Raw genomic sequence first — 26,554 nt, 5'->3', positions numbered from 1 at the left:
ACTTCAAGAATGGAGAATGGTGGTGCTGGACAGAGGCCTGCCAAGGAGGCCAAAAAGCAGCTCCCCCAAAGAAACATAGAGCAAGAAAAATCAAGGGAAGAGAGCAGCTCCGGAAAGAAGAAAGTCAACCAAGTCAAGAGCTGTTGTTCTTCAGTTGTGTAAGATGATGGCAGCAAAGCATTTGTCCAGTAGAGCATCACTGGCAACATTAGCAAGCTCAGTATTAAGGTAGTGGTAAGGGTACGAGTCAGGGGGTGGTAGGCCGCAGGGCTGGAAAGGAATGAGAAAGCAATAACACAGCATCTAGACTATTCCTCCTAGTGCCCTGGTTAGGAAAAGGCTGAAAATACTTCAAAAGTAAAATCTGAACTACTTTTCTGGTTCCCGCCACCACCCTTGACCCATCCCCACGTGTCCAGTCTGAAGGGCTTCCCAAACGTGGCTCGGGCTGTACCCCCGGCATGTCTTCCTCACGTGCACTGCCCTTGTCGTTCTCCACCATCCTCCCATCTGCCGAATGTCGACTCACTCTTTAGGCAAGTCTTAGTCCCTCTGCGGAGAGACTTCTCTAATCCCCCCTCGGGCAAGTTGGGTCTCATGTTCCTGACTGACTTCTGGTACAGCAAACAACTTACTGAACTTTCCTGCCTGAATGCCAACTTTCCTCCATGACTCAGCAAATATTTAGTGAGCCCCTGCCATGTGCCACTTGGCAGGGAGTGGCGAACAAGGAAGACACTATTTGCCTTCTCACAAAGCTGACATTTCTAGCAGGGGAGATGGAAAATAATGGGTACAAATAAGAAAACGTCATACAAGATGCTGTGCTATGAAGAAAACTAAACAGGACAGGGATTATAGAGTGACTAAAAGGAGGGCATTTAGATAGGTTGTTCAGAATGGGCCACTTGAGCAGATGCTCAAAGAGAAGAAGGAGTCCTTGCAAAGATTTGAAGGAAAAGGGCTCCTAGGAAGTATACAAAGGGTTGGGAATGGGCCTGGTTATTTCACAGGATGGCAAGCAGGCCGGTGTGGCTGAAAGAGCAGTGGGGAGTGGTAGGAGAGGAGACTGGAGGGCAGAGACTGGCAAGGTGGAGGGTGCCAGATCTAATGCGGCCTGCGGGCCATGTGAAGGAGTTTGGATTTATCTCTAAATGGGATGGGAAACTTTTCCTAAAGTTCTTCCCAGTCCCTGCTCAGAGCATGGACTCCCAGGCCCAGGCCCCAGTCCTTAGCAATAACTCCTCTTTCCTGGCATGCCTAGTACAGAGTTGGATGTTAAATGTTATCTCCTTGAATGACTTTAAATTCTGGATGAACAGTCAAAATTATTCCCAAAGGCCCTAGGTTCCAGGTGCTTGACCTCAAAATTAGAAAGACGAACGATGTCTGGGTAACATTTCCATGTACAGCTCATACTCGGTATGTACCTCGGTATTTTTGAAGATGCCAGCAAAATGCCCAAGGTCTTTCAAAAAATGTAAACCAATTTTGGGCATGCCATTCCTGTAGAGTCCTCCCGATATGAGTCTTTATCTTTGGCAGATGAATGAATACATTCTAGCAGAGCTTGCAGAAACCTTACAAGTGTATGAAGCACCCCAGCCCTTGCCCTGTAACAGTATACTGGCAAATCGTCACTGCCACACTAATAGGCGTTCCTGCCTCCCAGCCTCTGCATGACACATGGTCTGCAACCTCTCTCACTCCTGCCCCCTTAGCTAAGGGGGCCCTCACTACCTTTAACGCCCAGCTCCAGTAAAACCTCTTTTGAGAAGCTTTTTCTCCCACACCAACCCATGTTTGCCATTCCCCCATTCCACAGCCCCCGCCTCCCACCCCAGCTCAGGACCTCATGCCTGTTTCCCCATTTCACCAAGTGGATTAGTTCTGGGAAACCATGGGCCTTTCCAAAGAATGAGACTGAAGCAGGTGCAGGATTTTGGTTTTTGCCACCTCTGCTGGAACTGCAGTCCTGAGGAGGACACCGCTTGCCTCCCCATGGCCCGATATGGCAGTGAGTGCCCAACTCCTGGCCCCGTTCAATCACAGTACTTGTTAACACATCCGTCATTGGGGAAGCTCTTGCTATTCCTCTGGATCTATTACTTTTTTAGGTATTGCACGTTTCCAGATTTACTTATGCTTTCAAGTTCCAAAGAAACCACATGGATCATTCTATCCCTTTGCAAGTCAGAGAATCCTTGCTCTTATTTGTGGGTATCCTGGTAAACTAGAACTTTCAGTGCTCTATTTCAACCCCAGCTCTGGTTCTTCTCTCCCAAGGTTCTAATGATAATTGTCACAGTGTCCAGAGGAATGGGGTGCTACATCACGCCAACAAGGAGAAAGTTCTCAATATGCCATATTTGGCAACATACGCCAGTATAGGCTATTCCTACACCGTCCGTTCTATAGAAATCATACCACTCTTCATTTATTACTTACATTTTTCTGTTTCCCCTTCTGCAGGAAAAAGGACAGCAACATGCCTTTTTAAATTCCCCACAGCAGTTATAAATAGTAAAATCACTCTCATTTAGGTGGTAATTTTTTAGCTCAACTCAAGAAACATATTTTAGGTACCTATCAGGTGTCAGGCACTGCTCCTTTCACAGTTCAAGTAATGGTGGCAGGGTGGCGGGGGAGGGCAAGTGAGTCTGGGGAAGGGCTTAGAGGAGAGGCAGATGGATGGCCAGGATGCTGCAAAGGCAGGTGAAAACCAAACCAGTGGGGTTCAAGGACCTCAGGATGACGGGCTAAGCTTAGGGCCTGGACTGGATTCAGAATGTGATGGAAGATGACCAAAGTTACTTTAATTGGTATTAATGATATTACTTTAAATCTGGATTTTGACATGCTAATTAAATTTAATGTTCCAGCCATAGGCAGAAATATATGTAAGTCCTTTATTTCTTCTATCAGAATTTTATAATTGTTTCTAATGTATGTGTGTATACACACACACACACACACACACACAAGAACATTTCTTCATTAGTACTGTAAAAAGAAGCTTTAATTTTGTTTTCTAGCTATATAGCTGTGGCTAAAAGAAATGACGCTCTTCTGGATTTTTCTGTATATGCCACTTTAAGAATGGTATTTTTATTTCTGCATCTTTCTCACGTTTTAGCTGTCATTACTTTCATGATCCACTTTACTACCGTGTGTTTTTAAAACATGATAACGAACAGAAATAGTCATAAAGAGTTATTATGTTGATTCTATTATAGAGCTTATTCCTAAAAAATATTATTGGTATTTCTCCTCTTGGTATATGGCATCCTCTATTCTTAATCTGTTTGAGTTTTTGAATGCATTCATTTCATCAAACATTTCTGATGTCCCAGTAGAGCTAAATGTACTCCTTTTTCCATTGATGTCAAACATTATGCTCAGAGTTCTTGAATTACAACAAGGGTGGCAATCTTTGTTAGTAAACATCTCTGCCTTTTTGAATCATATATGGCCTCTGCTGTACATTCTTCTGTTTCTTTTAACAACCCTTGAAAAATGAAAAACTATTCTTAGCTTGTGGGCTGTCCAGAAACAGATGACTGGCCGCAAGATTTGGGTCTGCAGGCCCCAGTTTGCCCAACCAGTCCCTGTGGCCTTTCCTCCTCCCCTCCCAGCAAAGCAGGGTTATAAACTGGTTGTATCACTCTTTGTTAGGACTCCAGAAGGACTTTAGGTGCTACCTAGTAAATCCTATCAGCTAGACAAAAGTACTACCAAGAATCCTGCGGGCTTTATGCCACATAAACTTTATATGCCTGAAGTAGAGAGATCTGTCTCAAAAGCAATTATAGACGTGGCTTTTGGAGGATGTGGTAATTCCATTAAAAGTCAGAGGAAACCCATAACACTTTTAAAGAAAGCTGTATTATTAAAAAATGCCGACAGCTTGGACTAAAAGGAAGAGACAATTCAAAATGAATAGACACCACTGGGCCCCCCCTTTCCTACAGGTGTGAAGCAGGGTGAGAATGCTGTGTCGTATGGAAAAGAGAAGACGCCCTGGAGGATGGATCCCAGAGCCCTGGAGAACCATGGATTAGGGAAGCACTCCCACAGAAGAAAACATTCCTTGTCCCAAGAACAGGGGCACCGCGACATGCCCGCTAGGACATCAGTGGGTCAGTGACTGCTCCGTGCCTCTGGTCACTCTCCATTTTGAATACAAGTATGCAGTGTGGTTAACTTGTCCCTGTTCATCACTGTATACTGTGAGTGTGGCTTTTGTGTTCACAAGTCTTTCAGTCAAGAAGAGCTGTAACCAAAGCACTGTACCTGGAAGCCTCGTCTGCATCCAGAACTGATAGACATCATGAGATCAGGAACTTCAAGCCTGATGCCATGATAGGACAATACTTTGAGAGTCCTGTGGGAGAGGAAGTGTGGGAGGAATGCTAGTAACTGTGGCCAGAGAGATGATGGTAGACAAAATATGGTCACAAATTTTCTACTCCTGAAACGATGGAGTCTATGTTCCTATCCCTTCATCCTGTGCTGGCCCGTGACTTGCTCTGACAACAGAATGTGGCAGAAGTGAGGTTATGCTACACCTTGTAGCTATTCTGCTCCCCTTCTGGAATGATGCTTCCACAACCACTAAAGAAGCTGAGCCTTACCGACTGACATCGGAGAAGTCACATGGATGAGAACTGAGGCAGCCGGGCCAACATCCAACAGCCCCCAGTCTTCTGCCAATAGACTGCATAGTCAGAGGCCCCAGCTGGCCCCACAATTAGCGGAGGCCGTGATCCTGGCTGGGTCTGCCGGAGCTGCCAACTCACAGACACATGAGCAAAAGAACCCTTTTTGTTTCATGCCGCTAAGTTCTTAGACTGTGCTCTGTTATGCAGCAATCGCCTGATGTACTCTGCTCGGATCATCAGCCTGGGTGTAAAGGGAGATAACGCACCAGATTACCTGCTCTCTGTGGGTAGTACCACCATCTAGTGGCCAAGAGGATACTCTCACTACTCCAAGAAGTAGGAATACCAGCATCTCCCCTACTCCTTCATTCCTGCCAAGCTAATCACGCACAGATAGATCTTGGCATGTGTGTAAACAGAATCCGTAGAACCAGAGTAAAATAAAGTTCACTTATTATAATTATCTCTACTAATTTTAGAAGTTTGCATTATTTTCCTAATGAAATCATTCTTGCTAATATTTTCAATGACTTGTCAGATCTGAAGAATAATTTTCATTGCCTATTTTCTTGCTTCAAAACCTCCTCCATGTAAAAAACAAAACAAAACAAACAAAAACCTCCCCAGGGTTTTCAGAAAAAACTTACGCCTCCTTAATATGGTACACAGGGTTTGCCTTCCAGTCCTCTCAGTACCCCAAAACTGCACATACGGCCTTTGCTCTAACCCCAATAAACTACTGCTAGGTCACTGAACGTTCTTCCTTCTCTGGCTTCCAAGGTCCGCATTTGCAGTTCCCCTGGTGTAATTAATGTTTCCCCCCTTTCTACATTGCTAATCCCTACTAAGAGATGCCAAGTTCTCTAAGAAGCATTTCCTCATCGCCCTCTCCTTTACACGTCCCCCAAAATGTTTTGTCAACATTGCATTTTTTCAATCTGTCTGCCTCTTCAAAAGCTAAGAGCTCCCAGTAAGGACAGTCTCTGTTCTTTTACCTCTGCATCTAGCAGAGCTGCTGATATTACAGGCTCTTTGTGGCCTGCTGAATAAACCAGTGAATGAATTGTGCAGCCCTACTACAAAAGGTCTGGTATTTTTCTATAATATGTATTTTATATATGACATTGATTGGCCATTTATGTAGTACTATATATAAAAGTGATAATACTACAAAAATGTAGGAAGAAATAAGTACTCTCTTACACAGAAAATAGCTGAAAAAGATACCTATTATAATTTTAAATAATGTTCTGTTCATAAATACATAACCTCCTCCAATAAAACTTCACATTTTACTCAGCAAAATAAGAAACAACTTTTTAGAACATGCATAAAGCGTGAACAGGTATGGAAATTTATATGCCAAAGTTTTAAAAAGTAGTATTTATCACACTTGAGTTGGTAATAAATTATTGTGATTTTCTATCCACTACATCAGAATTAAGCTGTATATATTTATAACCAGAGTATAGAAAAAATTAGAAACTGTTATCAAATGTTATATGAAAAAAAATACTTTTTATATTGGAAGACATCTTTTAAGTCATCCAACTAAATGTATTTAAATTGTTCCTTCTTGGAACACTGAAAAAAAATAAAATAAAATTACAAAAAAAATACACATAACATTAAAAATAAATAAATAAATTGTTCCTGATGAGGACACGGAGATCTGAAGCAGCTGGTCATGAACTGAAGTTACCCATCTCACTGATGCTGGTGCCAAGATTAAAATTTAAGATAACTCTTCCTTTTGGGGCTAGACAAATTTTCTTTCAAAAAATCCGTAAAAGTCTGCATATAAACTTCAGCCACGGTATCTTTAACCATTGAAAAGAATATATTTTTTCTATTTAAGGAGACTATTTTTTTCTGAAGAATAAACAGATTAATGTGTCTGTATATAAGAGATCATGACCAAATGGGGTTTATCCCAGGAATGCAAATGACGGTTTCAACATTTAGAAACCATCAATGTTATTCACCCATCTTAACAGAATAAAAAAAAAAATACGGTAGTCTCAGTGTGAAGATTCAGCAAAGGCATTTGACAAAATCCAATATCCATTCAGGATAAACTTTCTAGCAGGTTGGCAATAGATGAGAACTCCATCATTCTGATAAAAGGCATCTAAGAAAAACCCGGAGCTAACATGATGGTTAATGGAAACACTGAATGCTTTCTCTCTAAAGCCAAGCACTAGGCAGGATGTTCACTCTCATCACTTCCACCCACCTCTGCACTAAAAGCCAACGCAAAAGGCAAGAAAATGAAATAATAGGTACAAAAATTGGAAAAGTGAAATTATTATTCACAGATGATTTGATCGTGTGCACAGAAAACCCTAGGAATCTGCAGAAGAATTTCAAAATAAATACAAATAAATGAATTTAGCAAAGGCACAGGATGCAAGGTCAATGTACCAAATCAATTATATTTCTATATAATTGACAGAAACATAGGACAGCAACAAATGACAGAAAATAAAAATTTTAAATGCCATTTATGATAGCATTAAAAATAATAAAATATTCAGAATAAGTTTAACCAAAAATATGCAAGACTAAAAATCACTAAAAAAAGACACTAAAAATAAAAAAAATATGGCAGAAAAATTAGATAAGACTCAAACAGATATTTACACCATGCTGATAGACTGAGAAACCCAACACTGTTGTCAATTTTCTCCAAATTGATTTTTGGATTCAATGTTATCACCACTAAAATCCTAGCAAGCATTTCTATAGAAATAATAAGCTCCTTCTAAAATTTATATGGAAATGCAAAGAACTTAGAATAGTCCAACATTCTTGAAATGAATGAACTGAATGAAAAATGAACACTTTGAGGAACTTATACCACCTAATTTCTAGACACACTATAAAGGCCACGGTAACCCAAACAGATGATAGACAGTGGAACAGAAGAGTCTAGAAATAAAGCCCAAGTATATGGCGAATAGATTTTCCACAAAGGAGCCGTCAATTTCTTCATGGGGAAGGGGGACTCTCAAGAAGAAATGTGGCTGGAACGACTGGGTAACTGCACAGGGAGGAGGAGGGAGGAAGAAACCACAGCTGCGGCCTCACACTGTACACAAATATTAATTCCACATGGAACACAGACCTAAAATTAAAAATACTAATTAAAAAGCTTCTAGAAAAAAAACAGGAGAGTATTTTTGCACTTTGGGATGCAAGATAAGGATTTCTTAGGATATAAAACACACTACATAAAAAATCTGCTGTTCTAAAGGCATTGTTAAGAAATGAAAAGGCAAGCCACAAAGAACATATTTCAATTCAACAAAGACATGTATCCAGGATATAAAAAAAAAAACAAAAAAAAACCTACAACTGTGCTTTCTCTTTTAAGTCATGAAATATCTTTTTGCTAAGCAAATAACCTGACTTTTAAAATGGGCACAAAACTTAAATAGACATTGACTCAAGAAAATGTACGAGCGGCCAATGAACACATAAAATAGTGCTCAGATCATTAGTTTTTAGAGAAATGCAAATTAAAATCACAATGAGATTCATATTCACTTAAGATGGCTAATATTAAAAGGGCTGTTAATGTCAAATATCAGAAAGGATACAGAACAACTAGAATTCTCATACATTGCTGGTGAGAATGAAAAGTGACACAACTGCTCTGAGTAAAGAGTCTGGCACTTTCTTATGAACACCTACCCTTTGATGCAGCAATTGCATACCTAGATAGTTACCCAGAAAAAATGAAAATATATTCAGACAAAGACTTTTTTAAGGAGTTCAGAGCAGCTTTATTTATGATAGCCAAATGGAAACAAAAGCCAAATGGTTAAACAACACGTGAATGGTCAAATTGTGGTATATACATACAACAAAATACCAGAATCAAAACTTGGTGAGTTACTACTTCATGCATAACAGATAGAGCTCTGGGACACCAGAGTACATATTGCATGATTCCATTTACATGAAGTTCTAGGACAAGCAACACTACACTCAGATGCTGGAAATTAGAATTGTGGTTGTGTGGCAGTGGGGGAAGGGAAGGGGCTGCCTGCAAAGGGGCATGAAAACCTTTTTCTAGAGTGGTGGCAATGTTCTAAACTTTGATCTCGGCTATGGTTACACAGGTGTTTGTCTTTGTCAAACTCATTCAACTATACACTTTACATTTGTGCATTCACTACATGTAAATTATATAGCAATAAAAAGTCTGTTTAATTATTTATACCAAATATCTATTAATAAAGTCCTTGCACAAAAGTGGAAGGGTAGCTATGGACTTCATTTGCCTCTTGCTTGGAGTACCCAAGAAGTGCTCTCATTCATGAGAGGCACAGATAACAAAGGTGAAGTTCCTCTTGAAATGCACAGCTTTGGATCTACTGTTTTGAATCCACCCTAAGTGATTAAACTTGCTTAGTTAAATTCACCTTAAGGATCCAAATTATCATTCTCCATTTCCTGGTTTAAATAATTAAATCTTGGTAAGTCCTATTTTTAAAATAATAAATAATTAAAATAATAAAATAAATAATAAATAATTAAATCTTGATAAATCCTATTTTTTTAAATAGGACTTATTTTGTGCTCTACTTCTACTGTTCCTACTGGTTCCTACTATCACTGCTACAGATATTCCAAAGGTGAATGACTGGGGAAGAGGGAACATAAGGTATTACCTTAGGAAAAAATATTGTGGCAATTATGACTTGGATGATTTCATTCATTTAATAATATATTAAAAGATATTTCATGACTTAAAAGAGAAAGCATACAATCTATAGAATCACAAAGTAGATTAGTGTTTGCTTAGGTCTGAGGGTGATGGGAGGGATAGGGGAGTGACAACTAAAAGGTGCCAGGTCCCTGTTTGAGGTGATGAAAATGTTCTAAAATTGACTATGTGGCTATGTGACAGCAGCACATATCTGTGATTATGCTAAAAACCACTGATGACTTATTTCACTTGGCATAATCTCCTCCAGTCCCATCCATGTTGATGAAAAAGTTGGATATTCATCCTTTCTGATGGTTTCATTTATTTGTGGAACATAAGGAATAGCATGGAGGATACTGAGAGAAGGGAAAAATGAACGGGGAGAAATCAGAGTGGGAGACAAACCATGAGAGACTATGGACTCCGGGAAACAAATTGAGTGCTTTAGAAGGGAGGGGAGTAGAGGGATGTGTGAGCCCGGTGATGGGTATTAAGGAGGGCACGTATTGCATGGAGCACTGGGTGTTCTACACAAACAATGAATCATGGAACACTACATAAAAAGTAATGATGTACTGTATGGTGACTAACATAACACAATTTTAAAAAGGGGGAAAAATAAAGTAATATGTCTTATAAAAAAATAGATCTAGAAAGAAGAAAATAAAGATGTAGAAAATACAAAAAAAACCCCTCCCTTGAGTTGTACATATGAAATAGGTAAATTCTGTGATACATGGGTTATATCTTAACATCTACAGCTTTCATTAAAAAGCCTACTGAAATTCTGATTAGGATTGCACTGGAATCTATACATTAATTTAGAAAAAACAAGTATCCTTATAATACTGATTTTTCCAATACATGAAAATTATGTAGTACTACATTTATTTGGGTTGTCTTTAGTTTCTCTCAAAAATGTTTTATAGAATTATATACAGAAATTTGTACATGTTAGATTTATTCCTGCACATTTGATATTTCTGATGCTACTTATAGGATATCTTAAAAAGAGAAAAAACACTGAAATGTTCTAATGTGGGGTAAGAAAATGAACAGAGCATGATATGTTTATTAAATCATAAAATTTTGAAATAAAAATTACTACACATGATCTAACAAATAATTTTTCTAATTTTAAAATTTATTTATGGAAAAGTCAGAAAAAATATAAAAATTAAATTACATGTAGCCAGGCATTTAATAAATAACATTCATGAAAGGAGTAAAAATACATAGTATTTTGGAAAATACTCTGGAAAATTTCATGACAGGTGGATACCACAGTAAGAGCAGATACTCTCTGATATTTGTTAGGTTCCTTAGTGTATAGTGAAAACAGAGTCATTGTTTAATTTTAGTCTCTGTATTTACCCAATATATGTATTTATTAGCAAAATGCTTTGATAGCAAAAAATTTCAACAGTAGTTAAGTTTCTACTAAAGCCAGTAACAGTCTTAAGTGTTGAAAAATGTCCGTCATATTGGTGCTACAGAGACCTTATTATCTTTTCAAGTTAATGAAATTATTATCTAACTACATTAATTAGTCCCCTGAAAGCAAACAGTAAATTTTTTCTTTTGTAAAATACATATTTGTTTTTTATTAAAATGAAGTAAAGACATAAATCATGTTTGGGCTGAGAGTTAAGCCTGTCTGAGTTAATGTTCTGCATCTCAGTTTTTCATCCACAAAAGAAGGTTGGATGACATCTCTATTTCCCAACTAGCTTTAGAGTTCTGTTAATTCCATAAGAAGGAAACAGCAAAATACTATATGTTCAGACCATACTTTGAGCAAACACAATGAGGTATAAAAAAACTGGATGTATCTAAGCTAAAGAACTCAGTAATTATTGTTTAAGGATTCTCTATTTTCACCCCAGAATTAGTAAATTCTCTATTACACTAAACCTTTCAAAAACATATCTGACATTTATTGAAAGTGCAAATGTTTTTCTGAATCAAAATCTTAGGTCTCTACTAATAATCATAGTTATCTCACACTAATATTACGATAAAAAGCTTAATATATATGAGGTCATGTTAGAAGAAAGGCCATTTATAATCCTAAGACATTTCAGACATTTTGAAAAGTCTTCAAATAAACAGTATGTTCATAAACTGGGCTACTTTTCTTTGTTGGAGTGATGTTAGAAATAGGACTTTATCTCAAAGAGACTCTCAGAAACTAAACAACCCAGAAATTATGTATCTGTAATCAACTATAATAAACTGGTAAAAAAAAATATTTGATATGAAAATGTTACCTGATCAATGATGGAATTTAGCTTGGTAAGTAACAGAAATCCTCGGCCGTGGACAAGGTATTGGCCCAGTGTAGCCATGTGTGTCTCCTCCTCTTCTTCCTCCCTGGCCTCCACCCTCTGGACCACCGCATTGCAAAGCCGGTTGACATCCGTCAGAAATTCACGTGCCAGTGAGTTACTGTCGATGCTCATGACCGAGCTATCAAATAAATATTACCAAAAAAGAAGATTAGAGAAATAAAAATTTATGTTTAAAACTAAGTGTTTTTAAGGTTAGTTGTTTTTAACCAAAGACTGACTTTACCGGGCATTGGTATTTAAGCCAATAATATTTTCAGACATAGTCCTGATCTAGTTAGGTGTTCCTTAAATATTCTCACATGGCAGAAATAGTCGTGGGTGTGACAGCCCCTGAGCATTACCAAGAACAGGAAGTGAAAGCACAGTGAGAAGATACACAACAAGTGGTGGCAGTTAAGGTGAATTCTGACCTTCTTTAACAGCCTCATCATAGGATGTATAGTGCACTGTTCTTGCTCTATGTGGCTTCCAAAAGAATGAATGGATCTTTTTAAAAATATAAACTGTTTTTCACATGATGGAACTGACAATCATACACCCTCCCCTTAACAACCAGGGTTCAGTTAATGGAGAGAAAAGGATTTATCATCAGGTAAATAAAAATTGAAGAATTCTCACAGCTGAAGCTATGCCACTTCACTTCTTCCTATACATTTAAATCAAAGGGCAATGTGACATTTTGAGATAAAGGAAGATAATAAGATAAAGCAGACAGAAGAGAGGGAAAACACCAATATAAAGAAAAAAGATGGGCAACTATTTAGAAAGGAAAAATCATGAACAATAAAATTCCCAAAGAATTTCAGAACAGTTTCATCTTAGGGCAAAAAGTAATTTTGAGACATCCAGTAACCTTTAAAAATGTTTTAACCTGGAGAGATTAAATAAGAAGTATATTGTGGAGTCTTTCTTCACCCAAGGGCGGGGCATGGGGTGCGGGTGGGGGGGTGGTGGATGCCTCCTAGCCCCTTCGGAGAAGGCAGTGGAGCCCATTCCCAAGGGGCAGGGCCAGCCTCTGAGCCCTAACCAAGCGAAGCACGCCTGATTCAGGAGCAGCTGGCACGCATCAGGCTGGCAATATCTGACCTATACGATGCTGCTTGCAAAGAGGCAACCAGCCAATCAGGCTCTTTCTGTCTCAGGAATTTGAATAAAGGGACACAGCTGATGAGTTGCAAAGCCACATAAAGATGGGCCTGTGGTAGTCCTTGTGAGGTAGCTGAGGCGCGGAAGAAAACAACAGGGTGAAAATGAACTACTAGGAAACAAAGGGAAGCAGATAGACATGAAAGGGAGAAACTAAAGAAATTCCTAATACTACTTTGGTTCCTGTTCATTTTGGGGCCTGATGATTTATGTCCTGGATTCCCATCAGAATACTAGGTGTTATTATAGTAACAATCTCCTCTGTAGCATAACAAAATTCATTAGTTTTAACATTGTTGATTACTAGGAAAAAGGATAAAAAATAAAATGTATATTATTCATCTCAAAATATCCTCCCTTGTATAAATATTGGCTTTTTATAAAGCTTTCATAAGGTAAAATTATTCAATAAATCAAATAATTTATAATTTATATTAATATAAACTAATTATATATTATAATATGTACATAATATATAAACTTATCTATATTCAGTCCATAGTTACTGATTTTATTAACTTATTTCACCTAATTTGTCACAGATTTTAAGGTACATAATTTAGTGCACCACTAAAACAAGTAACACTGCCAATTAAAGTATAACACAATGACTTCTTATCTCACCTTCTAGGCCGTCAAGACTACCCATCATTCTTAAGAGTGCTACACTACTGTTCTTGGGATTTTCTTCCAAAGATGCTGACATCATTCTGAAAGTTTTGATGCTGGCACCTAATCTTACCACATAGGATCAGAAGAAAGTTTCCAAAAATACTTAAAACTCATCAGATGTAGTACAGCAAGCGTGTAACTGAGCTAAAGTGCTGATATGAACCACTAAGGACGGAGCTCCCCCATGAGCAGGCAAGAGCGACCCCTTCACCAAGCACAGCCGGCTCCCAGTGCTTACTAGACACCACTGAGTACAAGGCACACTGCAACTTTAGCAAAATTAAAAATGTGAAAAACTTTAAAATTACGGTAATAATTAGGGTCTATTTTCTGGAAATGAAGATAATGAAAATTAGCATGAATATTTAGGTATGACAATTACTGAGGAAATCATTTCAATGCTACTTCCTATAAGCACAAGATACCACGTTGGCAAAAAACATTACAATATATGCAGAAATGTATGTTATTCCTGATTTTTAAATGTACATAAAATAGACACAGTTGCATAAATAGGGTATTATATATAAGTGATCTGACCTGTTTTGATTCACGATGATATTTTGGAAATCTTTTCACATGCTCTCTCTCTTACTCTTTCTGCTAGCTTCTGGCATGCTGCTGCCTGCATATGTAACATGTTCATCATATAGAGTACTGTTAACTATGCAGCCATTCTCTTATTGAGTATTTAGGCTATTTCTAGTTTTGATTATCATAAACAGAGCTGCAATGAACATCCTTACACTACTTGCAAATGTATCCTTTATGTGCTTGTGGCAGAAACTGCTGTTACTTCCTCCTACAATAGGTTTTACACATTTCTTGTTAGGTCTCTTCCAGGGTGTTCTGTAGCTTTTGCTGTTGTTCTGAATGGGATTTTGTTTCCATTATATAATCTAATTAGGAAAGAAAACTGGTATGTAGGAGGCAAATGGAAGTATATTTATGCTGATGCAATAATCATATATCCAAACTTCTTACTGAACTTTCATTAATTTTTTTTGAGATTTCCAGACATAAAACCCTATCATCTACAAATAACAAAAATTCTGAATTCTCCTACCCAGTATTCACACACTTTCTACTCTTCAAAGTGCATTAGTTAGCACTAACAGAACATCATCAGTAGGGGTGATGGGAGATACTTCTGCCTTGAACATTAATAAATCTTCATTTCTTCCTGCACATCTAATGGGGATGTTGAACTTCAATGAATGCCTTTCAGCCATTCTGAATGCCAACTGAAAAGATGATTGCATGATATATTTAAATTAATTAATTTTTAAAAGATTTTATTTATTTATTTGACAGACAGAGATCACAAGCAGGCAGAAAGGCAGGCAGAGAGAGAGGAGGAAGCAGGCTCCCCACTGAGCAGGGAGCCCGATGCGGGGCTCAATCCCAGGACCCTGGGATCATGACCTGAGCCAAAGTCAGAGGCTTTAACCCACTGAACCACCCAGGCACCTCTGCATGGTACATTTTAAAGATTCTTTAAAATATTTCAAATATCCAGAAAAGTACAAAGAATATTTAAGAGGCGGATATAGCAAAAGCTCAGATTTAGCAAAATTAACAGTGTGCAGTGTTCAGATCAGTGTGTGTGTATGTATGTGTGGTGTGGGTATGTGTGTGCAAATAAATCAAACCTTATAGTACAGGAAAGTCACACCCCACCTCACTTCTTCCTCTCTTTAGTTGGTGTTTATCATTTCTATACATGTTTTTATAAGTTTTTACATGTTTACAGCCACAAAAATCACATAACTACGTAGTTTCAAAGGCTTAGACAGAAACAAGTATTTTGGCTGCTTATATCTATTATATTAATACTTACCAATCTCTCACACTTCTGTAACATTTAGAGTCTTTATAATTTGAGCTCATGAACCAGATGAAACAAATACTCCTAGAATAAAGCTTCACCTATTTAAAGAAAAGACAAACATATTAATGGTAATAGTAAAACAAGTAATTTTAATAAAGTTCTGACACAAAAACCATCATATTTGATGTGAAAGAAGCCAAAGAAATTTTTGGAACCTCAAGAACACACTACGAGGGGTGCCTGGGTGGCTCAGTGGGTTAAGCCGCTGCCTTCGGCTCAGGTCATGATCTCAGGGTCCTGGGATCGAGTACCGCATTGGGCTCTCTGCTCAGCAGGGAGCCTGCTTCCCTTCCTCTCTCTCTGCCTGCCTCTCTGCCTACTTGTGATCTCTCTCTCTGTCAAATAAATAAATAAAATCTTAAAAAAAAAAAAAAGAACACACTACGAAATTTCTAGAGCTTCAAGAATGGAATCTTGAGACAGGAAGTGTTAGAACATACTTAATCTGAACAAGGCAACTTGATCACAGATCCCTAATCCTCCCTTCCTTCCAACTCCTCACAACCTCCAGGTAAATCACCAGTTAACATAAGGGGAATCAGCGCAGTATCAGTCTTCTTAACACTGAGTCTAGAGACAGTGGAATACCATCAACATACATACTATGGGTAGCCAAGTTATTACTCTCCTGTGAGAATGAGAGGCACCTGAGGATATATGAAAACTCAAAAAAATACTAAAACCAAACAATGAATAAACTCCCACCAAATTTCATATCCTTGTTCAAGTTTTAAAAATGAATTAACCTTTTGTGTACAATACAATGAAGGCTATTTCTGAACACTAAAGGATGAATTCCTACTTCTAGGGTAGCAACAAATGCTTCTGTTTAGTTACCTGTTTTCCCCTTCTCTATAGTTGTGCCCAAGTGAGGCATAAAAAATATTTTTTTATTACAGGTACAAGGCAACCATGAATGTTTATTTTGAGACAAGTGTTTAAATCAGAGTGATCTTTAATTCCTTCAAAATGCACAAATCTAGAGAACTTTCTTGAATTCCCCTCAGCTTGGCAAACTACTTATACCACATTATTCTGGGCACTTGAGGATAAAGGAGGCAGGAAATGGATTGGGGGCTGTTAAGACTACACAGGGCTTCGCGTGATGCAGGAAAGACACCTTTTCCCAGACCGGTCAGCCCCATGTCAGGCACACAGCTACCCAAGCACAGGCTAAGCTTCAGTCCTGCTGCAGCACTCGGAGCACCAGGGGCCAGTGTGTCACTGCCCAACCAAAGGAGAAAGCCCTGAAATGTGGTCTCAGTTCACCCTCCACACCTGCTCCTGCTGCGTCCTCAGCTCATACAAGCCACCCACCTATTTTCAACTCTAAAATTATAGAAAGGCAAACTATCAATCAAATTATGAGTCTAAAGATGGTATTTTATTAACTGCCGTGACTCCGACTACCCTCCGGTTTGGACTACTACAAGGTGGAGCCCTCCATCGGAGGATGCCATGGTGACTCCAGGTAACTCGGCACGGCCATGAGAAGTGGAAGCTGACACACAACTGGATCCGTCTGCTTTTTTTTGTTATCGGGGGACATTTCTAGGCCATGCTGAGTGATTTCTCTAAATCTCTTAAACTGGGATGGCTTCTTTATCTGTATTTTGCACGGCCCAGCTTGGATGTCCATGGAGTTTCACTCTATCCGAGATCGTAATTCTACCAGCCAGCACAGTCGGCGTGACCTCTTTTACTCTGCCACCACCCTCGATAAACACAGCTGCATTCGAACTTTTGTCATCCTGCATTACGCTGGGTGTCCATGAAGTCTGCAAATAGAGTTTTAAAAAATGGACTGAAGATGTCCTTAGGGCATTATATGTATTTGCCTCTGTTTCTAAACTACATAAACACCCTGTAGGTATTTATGACTGTCTTACCCCCAAGGTCATGAATTCCTTAAGGATGGGGACCCCGTCTTATCACTTATTCTACTTTATAGCCAAAATGCTAAATTTAAAAATCATCCTTATTACTATCATATTCAACTTCCAATGCAACTATTATTATAATGTCATAATAAATAAAACTTCCTCACAACAATGTTACCAGAATTTTTATATTAAAATACATGAAAAGCATAATAACAAAGTACCTATAATCTTATAAATGAACTCAGGAAAATAAGTTTTTCTAATACAGTGACTGGTAAAGTATAAAACACGAATGGTCAAAACAAAGAGCAAAAACCTGACAATGTATTAGCTATACCTCTTAGTTTCATTTCATCAGAAACTTCATTAATATGGCATTTAATTCAACATATATTTATAGGACACTTATTATCTGCTGGCTACTATTTTTGGCACGGGGAATAGGGCAAAAACAAAATCCCCACCCTCATGGATTTCATGAGGTAGAGACAGATGAAAACAAACATACTGTAATATCAGTAAGTGCTATAAAAAATAAAACAGTAAGGATACAGAGTGACTGGGACGCTACTTCAGAGAGGGTGACAAGGACTGTCTAAGAGGTAGTATCTGAGCAAAAGCCTGAATGAAGTCAGAAAATGGGTCACGTGAGCATCTAGGAAAAGTATTCCAGGGCCTTGAGGTTAGTTTATGTTTGATGCATTGGATACTGAGTGCAAGAGAAGTTAAAAAGTATTACAACGAGTGAGAGAAGTCACTCATTTCCACTTGCCAGGGATTGAAGTAAAGTGTGGAAAGATGAAACAGAAGTGCTGCCCCGGAACTGTTTCTCCCCAACAATGGGAGTCTCCTTCCTGCCTGCCTCCCACCGCAGAGAGTCTGCAAGGCATTTTAAGCCTGTGTGAAGAAAAGCACAGTTTAGTGACAGATAAGACTGGGAGGAGAGCAGGATGAAAGGGAAAATAAAGTTCAGTGTGAGCTATGTTGGGTTTGACAGGCGGTGTGGGAACCAAGTGAAGGACCCCGCGGATCTGCCAACCTGGCGCGCAGGTGGGGAGGCTGGACCTGGCAGGTCAATTTGGGAGTTACCTGCCTACAGATGTGTTTAAACAGGACTAGAACCCAGAGCGTGCTGTCCAACAGAACTTTCTGCAATGACAGGACTGTAGCCAGTGGCTATCGTAGTGATCTGTGGGGACCTAGGAAATGCATATAAATGAAGCAGAGAAGATTCTAGGACTGAGCCTTGGGGTTAGCACCCCCACACCAGGGAGAGGAGTAAGATCCAACACAGGAGACTGAGAAGGAGCAGCAAGTAGGGCAGGAGAAAAATCAGGGGAGTGGTGCCTCCAAAAGACCAGGTAAAGAAAGCCTCAAACGGGAAAAGCTGACCAGACATGTCAAATATTGCTGGAAGGCTGAGTAAGATGAGGACTGGGAGCGGACCACTAGATTTAGCAACATGGAAGTTACTAACAACCTTGTCAGATGGTCTCAGTGGAGTGGCAAAGGCGGTGAAGAAGACGGGCAAGGAGTTTAAGATGGCTCTTGAGAAGTTCTGCCATAAAGGGCGGCAAGGAGATGGGGGCAGCTGAACAGAACATGGGATGGGGGAGGTGGTGCTTTTTTTTTCTTAACAAGTGACATTATAGCATATTTGCAAGCTGAGATACTATTATAGCATGTTTATATAGCATATTTCTCCAAAGAAAAAAGGAAAATAGAAGAAAAACTAGAATGAGAGGAGGTCGCTGCAGTGGGCAGTTTGAAGGGGATGCGGCGTACATGTGCTAGGCACATGGGCAGTTCATGGAATGGAACCAAAAGGATGACAGACCATGTAAGCACATGCAGAAAAATTGGTATATCTGGCAGTGAATGGACCAATATTTTGGTGCTTCTCTTTTCTTGGTGGAATAAACTGCAAGGCTGCGGGCTGAGAGTGAGAAGTAGGAGGAGGTGTTACCTGCTGAGTGGAATGGGGTCGAAAGCAGCTGCCCATTAGAGACTTCTTACGAAGCTGCCATTAGTAATTAAGATTGAGTTCGGCTCTTCAATTCTTGGACCCATACCTCAGCCAGTCCAATTCCCCAACATGTTTGCAAGCACAGAATGACAGAATGGAGGATGTCAAATCCCTTATGGGAGTCTAGATAGATGACAGGCACAGCATTCTCCCATCTGTGCCTGCAGTGTCCCTGCCAAAGGTAGCAACTGGGTTATCCGGAAGGAATTATTCTTAGAAAACCCCTGTAACCCTTACTGCTCATCTTTTCCTTCTGTAAATATTTGAGAATCTTTTAAGTTGATCTCTAGAATTGTTTGTGAAGGTAACATCAAGCTCACTAAAGTCTACAGAATCTATGTTCTTGTTTTATAATTTTGGAACTTTGGTCCTCCACTGTCTTCTAATAGTGTTCAAATCCCCCAGAATTGCTCAAGGATTACCCGCTCATCAATGACATTAACACATTTTCTCAGAATCTGAACCTGAGATGTGAGCATTTAGGGCAGCCAGAGATTCTGGTACCATTTCCTCTCTAATCATGGGCTTAAAGTTTCTATTATTCTTACATCCATCTTTATTAATCTGTGTGGAGGGCATTCTTCACACCAGAGAAGTCAGTAATAAAACAGAAACTGAGTTTCATTTACTCTCTGTATGTAATTATAGGGTCAGGTTTGTTTGTTTGTTTTTTAATCTTTAAATGTGAGTGGAGTTGACACACAATGTTATATTAGTTTCAGATGTACAATGTAGTGAGGCAACTTCTCTGTACTATGCGGTGCTCACCACAAGTGCGGCTACCAGTTTGTTTAAAACAAAAATCTATTATTTGCTTGCTGTTCATCGTCTATATATAAAATGTAAAAGGTCAGCCTGAACCTTTTTCAAAACCTCAGCGCATTATCTCTTAGGGCTATATTCCTCTTTTACATGAGATTCCTGCATCCACATCTATATATTTTTGTTTCATATCCTCCTTTCCTTCTTTCGCACATGTTATTTTAAAATATGAGTTCATTTGGCCACTTGACCTTGCTCTTTTCTTCACATACTATTTCCAGTTGTTCAATAAAAACTCTGCCTATGGCCAGCTTACACACACTTCCCCTTCTGGAGACTACATCCATGGCATCATATCTATCTTTACTTGGAAATTTAGGAACTCTGTATTCCCTTTTTTTTTTTTTAAATAACTCTGTATTTCTAATTCTCTATATTCCAGCTTTCCTCCATATTCCTCTTACGTTTCTTACTTATTCATTTACCGTTTACTAAAACACCCACTCTGTGCTAGGTACTAAGAACACAAAATGTGAAAGTAATTTCAGTTTCTGCCTCTAAGAAGGTCCCATTACAGTGGCAAAGGCAAACCAACACACAGGGTGTTGTGTACTGATAAGGGGACACTAAATCCAATTTGGGTAGTCAGGGAAGCTTCATGAAGGGTGTAATCTTTCACTAAACGTTGAACATGTAAAGGAAGAGAGAAGCGGGGGGGGGGGGGGGGTTGGGGCACCTGGGTGGCTCAGTGGGTTAAAAGCTTCTGCCTTTGGCTCAGGTCATGATCCCAGGTGCTGGGATAGAGCCCTGCATCGGGCTCTCTGCTCGGCGGTGAGCCTGCTTCCCCGCCCTCTCTGCCTGCCTCTCTGCCTGCTTATGATCTCTGTCTGTCAAATAAATAAATAAAATCTTAAAAAAAAAAAAAAGAAAAGAAGAGAAAAGGGGGGAGTAAAGGCATACAGAGAGAGCAGCTCAAGTCAAGTCCCTGAAAGAATTATGGTAAGTTTGGTATCAAAAGGCAAAACGAGAAGCAGGCAGATAAGGATGGAGAGTAGTGACCAAGGGTTAAGTAAAAAGAACTTCTGGTGGGCTGAGAGCTCGGCAGAGGTCAAAACCCATGAATTTTGGGTAGAATCACTTTTCTCAGATGGTTGAGACTCTCTAGCAGGGCTCAGCTGCTTGGATCTAGCAGCAGATAGCGCAGACTGTATCACCGATGTAGAAATGAGAGATTGGGTGGGTGGAGGAAGGGAAAGAGAACTAAAGTACAAGAGGGAGAACAATCCATATGGTCAAAACAGAGATTGAGACTGGCGAGGAAAGAGAAAGAGGCCAGGCAGATGTTGATACACAAGCTACAATATAGGCAGGCAATCAATCTCTCTGAAATCAAAGAAGAAAAAATGAGGGAATATTAAAAGGAAAAAAAAACCACGAGGGAATAAAGGATACTGGAATTTTTAGATTTCTGAAACAAGCAGTTCAGATGATAACACCCAGAGTATAACCATGCAAGCAGGTGTCTGAAATGCAGGTTAAGGTCATTGCAGTTGAGTAAACCATGATGCTAGTTTTTTGGACAACAGATCATCGTTAGCTCTTAAAACGAAAGCTCCTTGATGACAGGGATTTTGACTGTTGCATTTACTGCAAAATCTACAGCATCTAGACCACCACATGGCACAACTATTTGCTGAATTTGTCAAATGAATGACATGGGTTTCTCTCAGGGTTCCCATTATGTCCACTTGTCTAATGAAGCCCTCACAGTGAGTCGAAATTAGGCTGAGTTATCAGCTCTTCTCGTTATCTCCTTAACCTTCTGGAAATGAAATGGTCAATAAAATTAGTCAGCAGCAGCTCTGCTTTTATTGAGTGAGACTCCCCACAGACATTTGGATAGTTGACTATGATATCTTAGCTCTGTTCTGGTTCTGTGATTAACTGGCACAACGCATTATCCAAAAGATCACAGAATTAAGCTATCACCCTCAGTCCTGAGGATGCTGACACAGTCATTTCTTTGACATGCAGTATAAAACTACTACACCTCCCCCTACACCAAGTCATCACTGCCTATGTTCTTCAGTCTTAGGCATTTTTAAATACCTTGTCATTTCTGTGTTTTAACCAGTGCTACCAAAAATATTTCAGTGACCACTAAAAATAAAATCTCAAGCTCAACAGCAGAATAAGGGCTCCTACATCACCAAGTTTTCTCTCCAAGAACTATCAAATCTATCATTCATTCACTCATTCCTCAATTCAACCAAAATTTATTATTCAATAAATATTTTAATAAATATGTACTGATCTCCTTACTCATTCAGTTTTCCTAGGTGTTGAATCTGTTGTGAATAGTCAGCACAGTGATGGTGGTAAAAACAAAGGCAGAAGAACGTGAATCTAGCAACTACTGGCCGCCACATAACGTGAAGTTTGGCTTCCTCTTCCATGAAATGTCCATCCCACAGAGTTACTCTGTAGATCTATGAAGATTATATAACATCAGTAAACATTCTTGGCAAATAGAGTTCCCTCTAGGTGCCCAGCACTAGGTGATGGTAGAGAGCGCCATCTGGAGGAGGAAAGAGAGCATCACAATCCTTCCTCGGAGCAGTGTGTATGGAAATGTCAATATTAGACTTTATGACCATACAGTTTTCAAGGAAGCACTGAAAATAAAAGTAGGGAGTACCAGTATATTTTGTTTTTTCCATGTCTTGTGACTTCTACAGAAAAGAAGTAGAGGAAAAATACAATAAGAAAGCTCATAATAATGAAATTTACTCTCAAAGCCTGATTAGAAATCATACCTTTTCCTCATGAAATGGTAATATCTGAAGGTCTCAACTCCTAATTTTCATCAAATGCCCAAAGTCCTGGCAAATTCGTTTTTAAAATAATATTATGTGCTTGCCTAAATTTCTTAATTAATATAATACTAGAGAAATTACCACTGGAAAGAATTTTTTTTAGAAATGTATTATGTACCAAAAAGGAGGAGACTGCTATCAACTGCAGGATTATTGAGAGCACTAAACACAACACGACACGTAGTAATAAGTATTCAATGAATTCTGCTGAACCAGAACCTGCGGTGATTTGAAGCAGCCTTCTTGAAAATAAGGGCTGGTCATTATGGACTATTAATTATGCTAAATCCCATCTCTCCAGAGTTCAATATATATGGAATATAGACTGATTAATGACTTTCCCAAAGATCTCATATATTCTTTGCAACACAACACTAAAAATTAAAAACCCTTCGGGAAAACAATAATAACACTATTTATGCCATTTCATAAGTGATATAAATAAAGGTATGAATGTGAATAAGTTAGAATCACACATTTTCACAATGGCAGAAACTTTAGGCATCATATTCTCCATCCCTACATTCTACAGATGACAAAAACGGAAGTCCACAGGTCCGCTCTCCCACGGTTAAGTCCCATGACGGTTGCCTTAGGAGTTACATGATATTTTTAGAGCTAATTAATGAGAACTAAAATAGCCAAGTTTAGAAGACACAGCCTTACTTCTTCGGTCAGGTCAATTAAAAATTAGACAATGGGCAAAGAAGTTTCCTTAACACTAAATACTATCTCTAAATGTTATCCAGAACCTTTACTCAAATCCGCTAGATTGCAATCTGTACACCTGGAAACAAGCTTCAAAAACCTCTCTCTACAAACTTTTGGTTGTTGCACTAAGTGCAACTGCAACTGGGCAGTAATCCAGTCACTCTGTCCTATGCAGTTTCACACCTCCAGGCTAATATCCTGCCACCCCAAACTTCTCAAGGTGTTCTATAGCTTCATGCTATCTTTCCCCATGGGTTTCCACATTTCCCATTTACATCAAGAAGTAAATAAACTGGGGGGAGGGGAAACAAGAAGCAAAACACTCTGCTCCTCCTAGAAAGAAGTATTTACATTTTAACAAGAAGCAACAACTTCAGTCTAACTGAAATTACAACATAAGAGGGGTAGAAGTTGGCTCTGATATAGATGTTCCATATTAAAAATGTAGGACGACAGGGGCACCTGGGTGGCTCAGTTAAACATCTGCTTTGGGCTTAGATCACGATCCCGGGGTCCTGGGATCAAGCCCCACATCAGGCTCCCTGCTTGGTGGGGAGCCTGTGTCTCCCTCTCCTGCTCCCCCTGCTTGTGCGTGTGTGCACTCTCTCTCTGTCTCTCTCAAATAAATAAACAATAAATAAAATCTTTAAAAGAAAAATGTAGGACTACAATAATCCTTAACCAGTAAATGTGGGGCGGGAAACAGTTGTACTGTTCCTACTTGTATTCTGCATTATGCCTTTAGGCTAAGTTAAAGTACAAAAATGTGCTGAAATATTTTCAATTTATGTAGAATTGCATAGGCTGACAAAGAAAACTCAATAAAATGAAAAGGGCAGTGGTTCAGAGCAAAGGGTAGAAATCTAAGAAAGCAATAGCCCCAGGAAAGTGAACATACTATTTTTTTTTCATATTTCAGGGAGTCCACAAACAACACTGCCTGCTCCCCTCTCCCTCTCTAAGCCCATGACGTTTTGCTTAACACTCTCAATTCTCTCTGTCGTGCTTGCCTGGACACCTGTTACTGGCCCAGAGAGAAGTCATCGTGGCTCCTCATTTGACAAAACTGGTCCAGGCACGGTGTAGCAAGTCAGAATTTTAAAATAAATTCAGAGGAAGTGACACCAAAATGTATCAAAGTTAAGCCCTTCAACAAGCAGTTCGGTTTCCCTAAAACAGATTGGGCAACTAGCTATCTCTGAAGAGCCTGCATTTGATCCTGAGCACCATAAAAGAATGGAAATTGAGACACCTGTGGTTATAGTGAGGCAGCAATAAACAGAACCATGAAGGCTCATCCAGGTAGATCATCCGTCCTCTCCCCTGCTTTACCTCTCTGCTGGAAGAATGTGCTAAAAATTTTATACTGCATAGCTGATAGTCCTGCATAGTCCTCAAAACAGATCTCTGGGTTTCTACAGAATAATGATAACGACGACGATGACATAGCTGCCATCTACAAGCGACTACTACCCATCAGGCACTCCTAAAAGCACTCCCCTACAGCTGTTGGTTTAATCTGTACAACAATCTCATAAGTATAATTAGATCCCTACTTGTCACATGTTAAAAGCTGAAGCACAGTAAGGTTAAGCAAGTGTTTCAGGTCACAGAGCTACTGTCAGAGGCAAGATTCAGATGCAGGCAATCTGTCTGTATTCTGCATAAGACTTTCTCTTCTCGGGGCGCCTGAGTGACTCAGTGGGTTAAGCCGCTGCCTTCGGCTCAGGTCATGATCTCAGGGTCCTAGGATCGAGCCCCGCATCGGGCTCTCTGCTCAGCAGGAAGCCTGCTTCCCTTCCTCTCTCTCTGCCTGCCTCTCTGCCTACTTGTGCTCTCTCTCTGTCAAATAAATAAATAAAATCTTTAAAAAAAAAAAAAAAAAGACTTTCTCTTCTCCCTCCAACAAACCAGCTCCTCCTCCCTCACTGCTGTTTCCATGGATGGCCTCTACCCAGTCACTCAGGGAGCAACCAGAACAGCCCTTCATCTGGGCCCAGTCAGTTCTTTGGCTTGACAGCAGCCACTTGCTAACTCTATGAACTTGGCTTCTCGGCTTCCTCTCTCTAAGCCTCAGTCTTATCTAGAAACACGTCACGTCGTTGTGGATATTTAAATTACACGAGATAACGCACATAAAATGCATTGCACAGTGCCGGGCATACTGTAGGAAGATCAATACTTACTCGTGATTATCATCATGACCTTGAATCTGTTTCTCCCCCTCCAACCTGAGGCCTGAGCGTCCTCGGCTCCTCGACCCCTCTGCCACCCTCTTAACTGGTCACACTGCCTGGTCGACTTTCCATCCAATCCAAATTCTGTAACAGCTAAAACTGTCATTCACGTTTCTTAAAATAGTAAGCGACACTCCAGTTCTTAGGGAGGAAGTTTCCAACTCATTATTACTATTATCATTATGGTGCTCTGTACTTCCCTCACTGTCCAACCTTCCTCAGCTCTTGGTACACCTCAGGACACCCTCTACCGTTCCATAATTCCTCCTAAGGGTACTCACTTTCTCAACAGGATTTCACTAATGCTTTTTGTCATGTTGCTGCTGCTATAGAAATTCCTAATAATTCCCAGTTAATTACTTTCTACGTGCCTCTTAGGACTCACTGCATTGTGTTACAGTACTGTATTGTTTCTTTCCAAACTAGATTATACTTCCCTGAAGAAGGGGAGTCGGGTCTCATTTGTTAAAACAAACAAACAGAAAATCAAATCAAACAAAAAGAAATCTTGCCTAACACAGTGCCACGAATAGTAAGCGCTCAACAAATAAACACCAATTCACTTAATACTGACTATGACAGAAAACATTTTAATATTCAAATTACTTTAGGAAATCTTCC

The 26,554-nt window shown here is 39.4% G+C and overlaps 1 protein-coding gene across 7 annotated transcripts in view; it reads right to left on the bottom strand.

Annotated features, from left to right (window-relative positions):
* The window catches only part of LYST (lysosomal trafficking regulator), a 184,830-nt gene that overhangs the window by 131,947 nt on the left and 26,329 nt on the right, over positions 1-26,554 (bottom strand). For 6 of the 7 annotated variants that reach the window (XM_032849679.1, XM_032849678.1, XM_032849677.1 and 3 more), the window contains exons 2-3: positions 15,388-15,476; positions 11,649-11,847 (exon numbers count right to left, since the gene is read on the bottom strand). In XM_032849679.1, coding sequence (XP_032705570.1) covers positions 11,649-11,847; positions 15,388-15,437 — 249 coding nt within the window. In that variant the 5' untranslated portion in view covers positions 15,438-15,476. Of the gene's footprint in view, positions 1-11,648; positions 11,848-15,387; positions 15,477-22,431; positions 22,451-26,554 lie in introns of those variants that run through there. The other variant, XM_032849680.1, reaches the window with a different exon arrangement.

The sequence above is a fragment of the Lontra canadensis genome, unplaced genomic scaffold, assembly GCF_010015895.1.
Source record: "Lontra canadensis isolate GAN:19392208 unplaced genomic scaffold, GSC_riverotter_1.0 scaffold239, whole genome shotgun sequence".
NCBI classification, from domain to species: Eukaryota; Metazoa; Chordata; class Mammalia; order Carnivora; family Mustelidae; genus Lontra; species Lontra canadensis.
The sequence above is the reverse complement of the archived record's forward strand: the minus strand, read 5'-3'. Positions and strand labels throughout refer to the sequence as shown.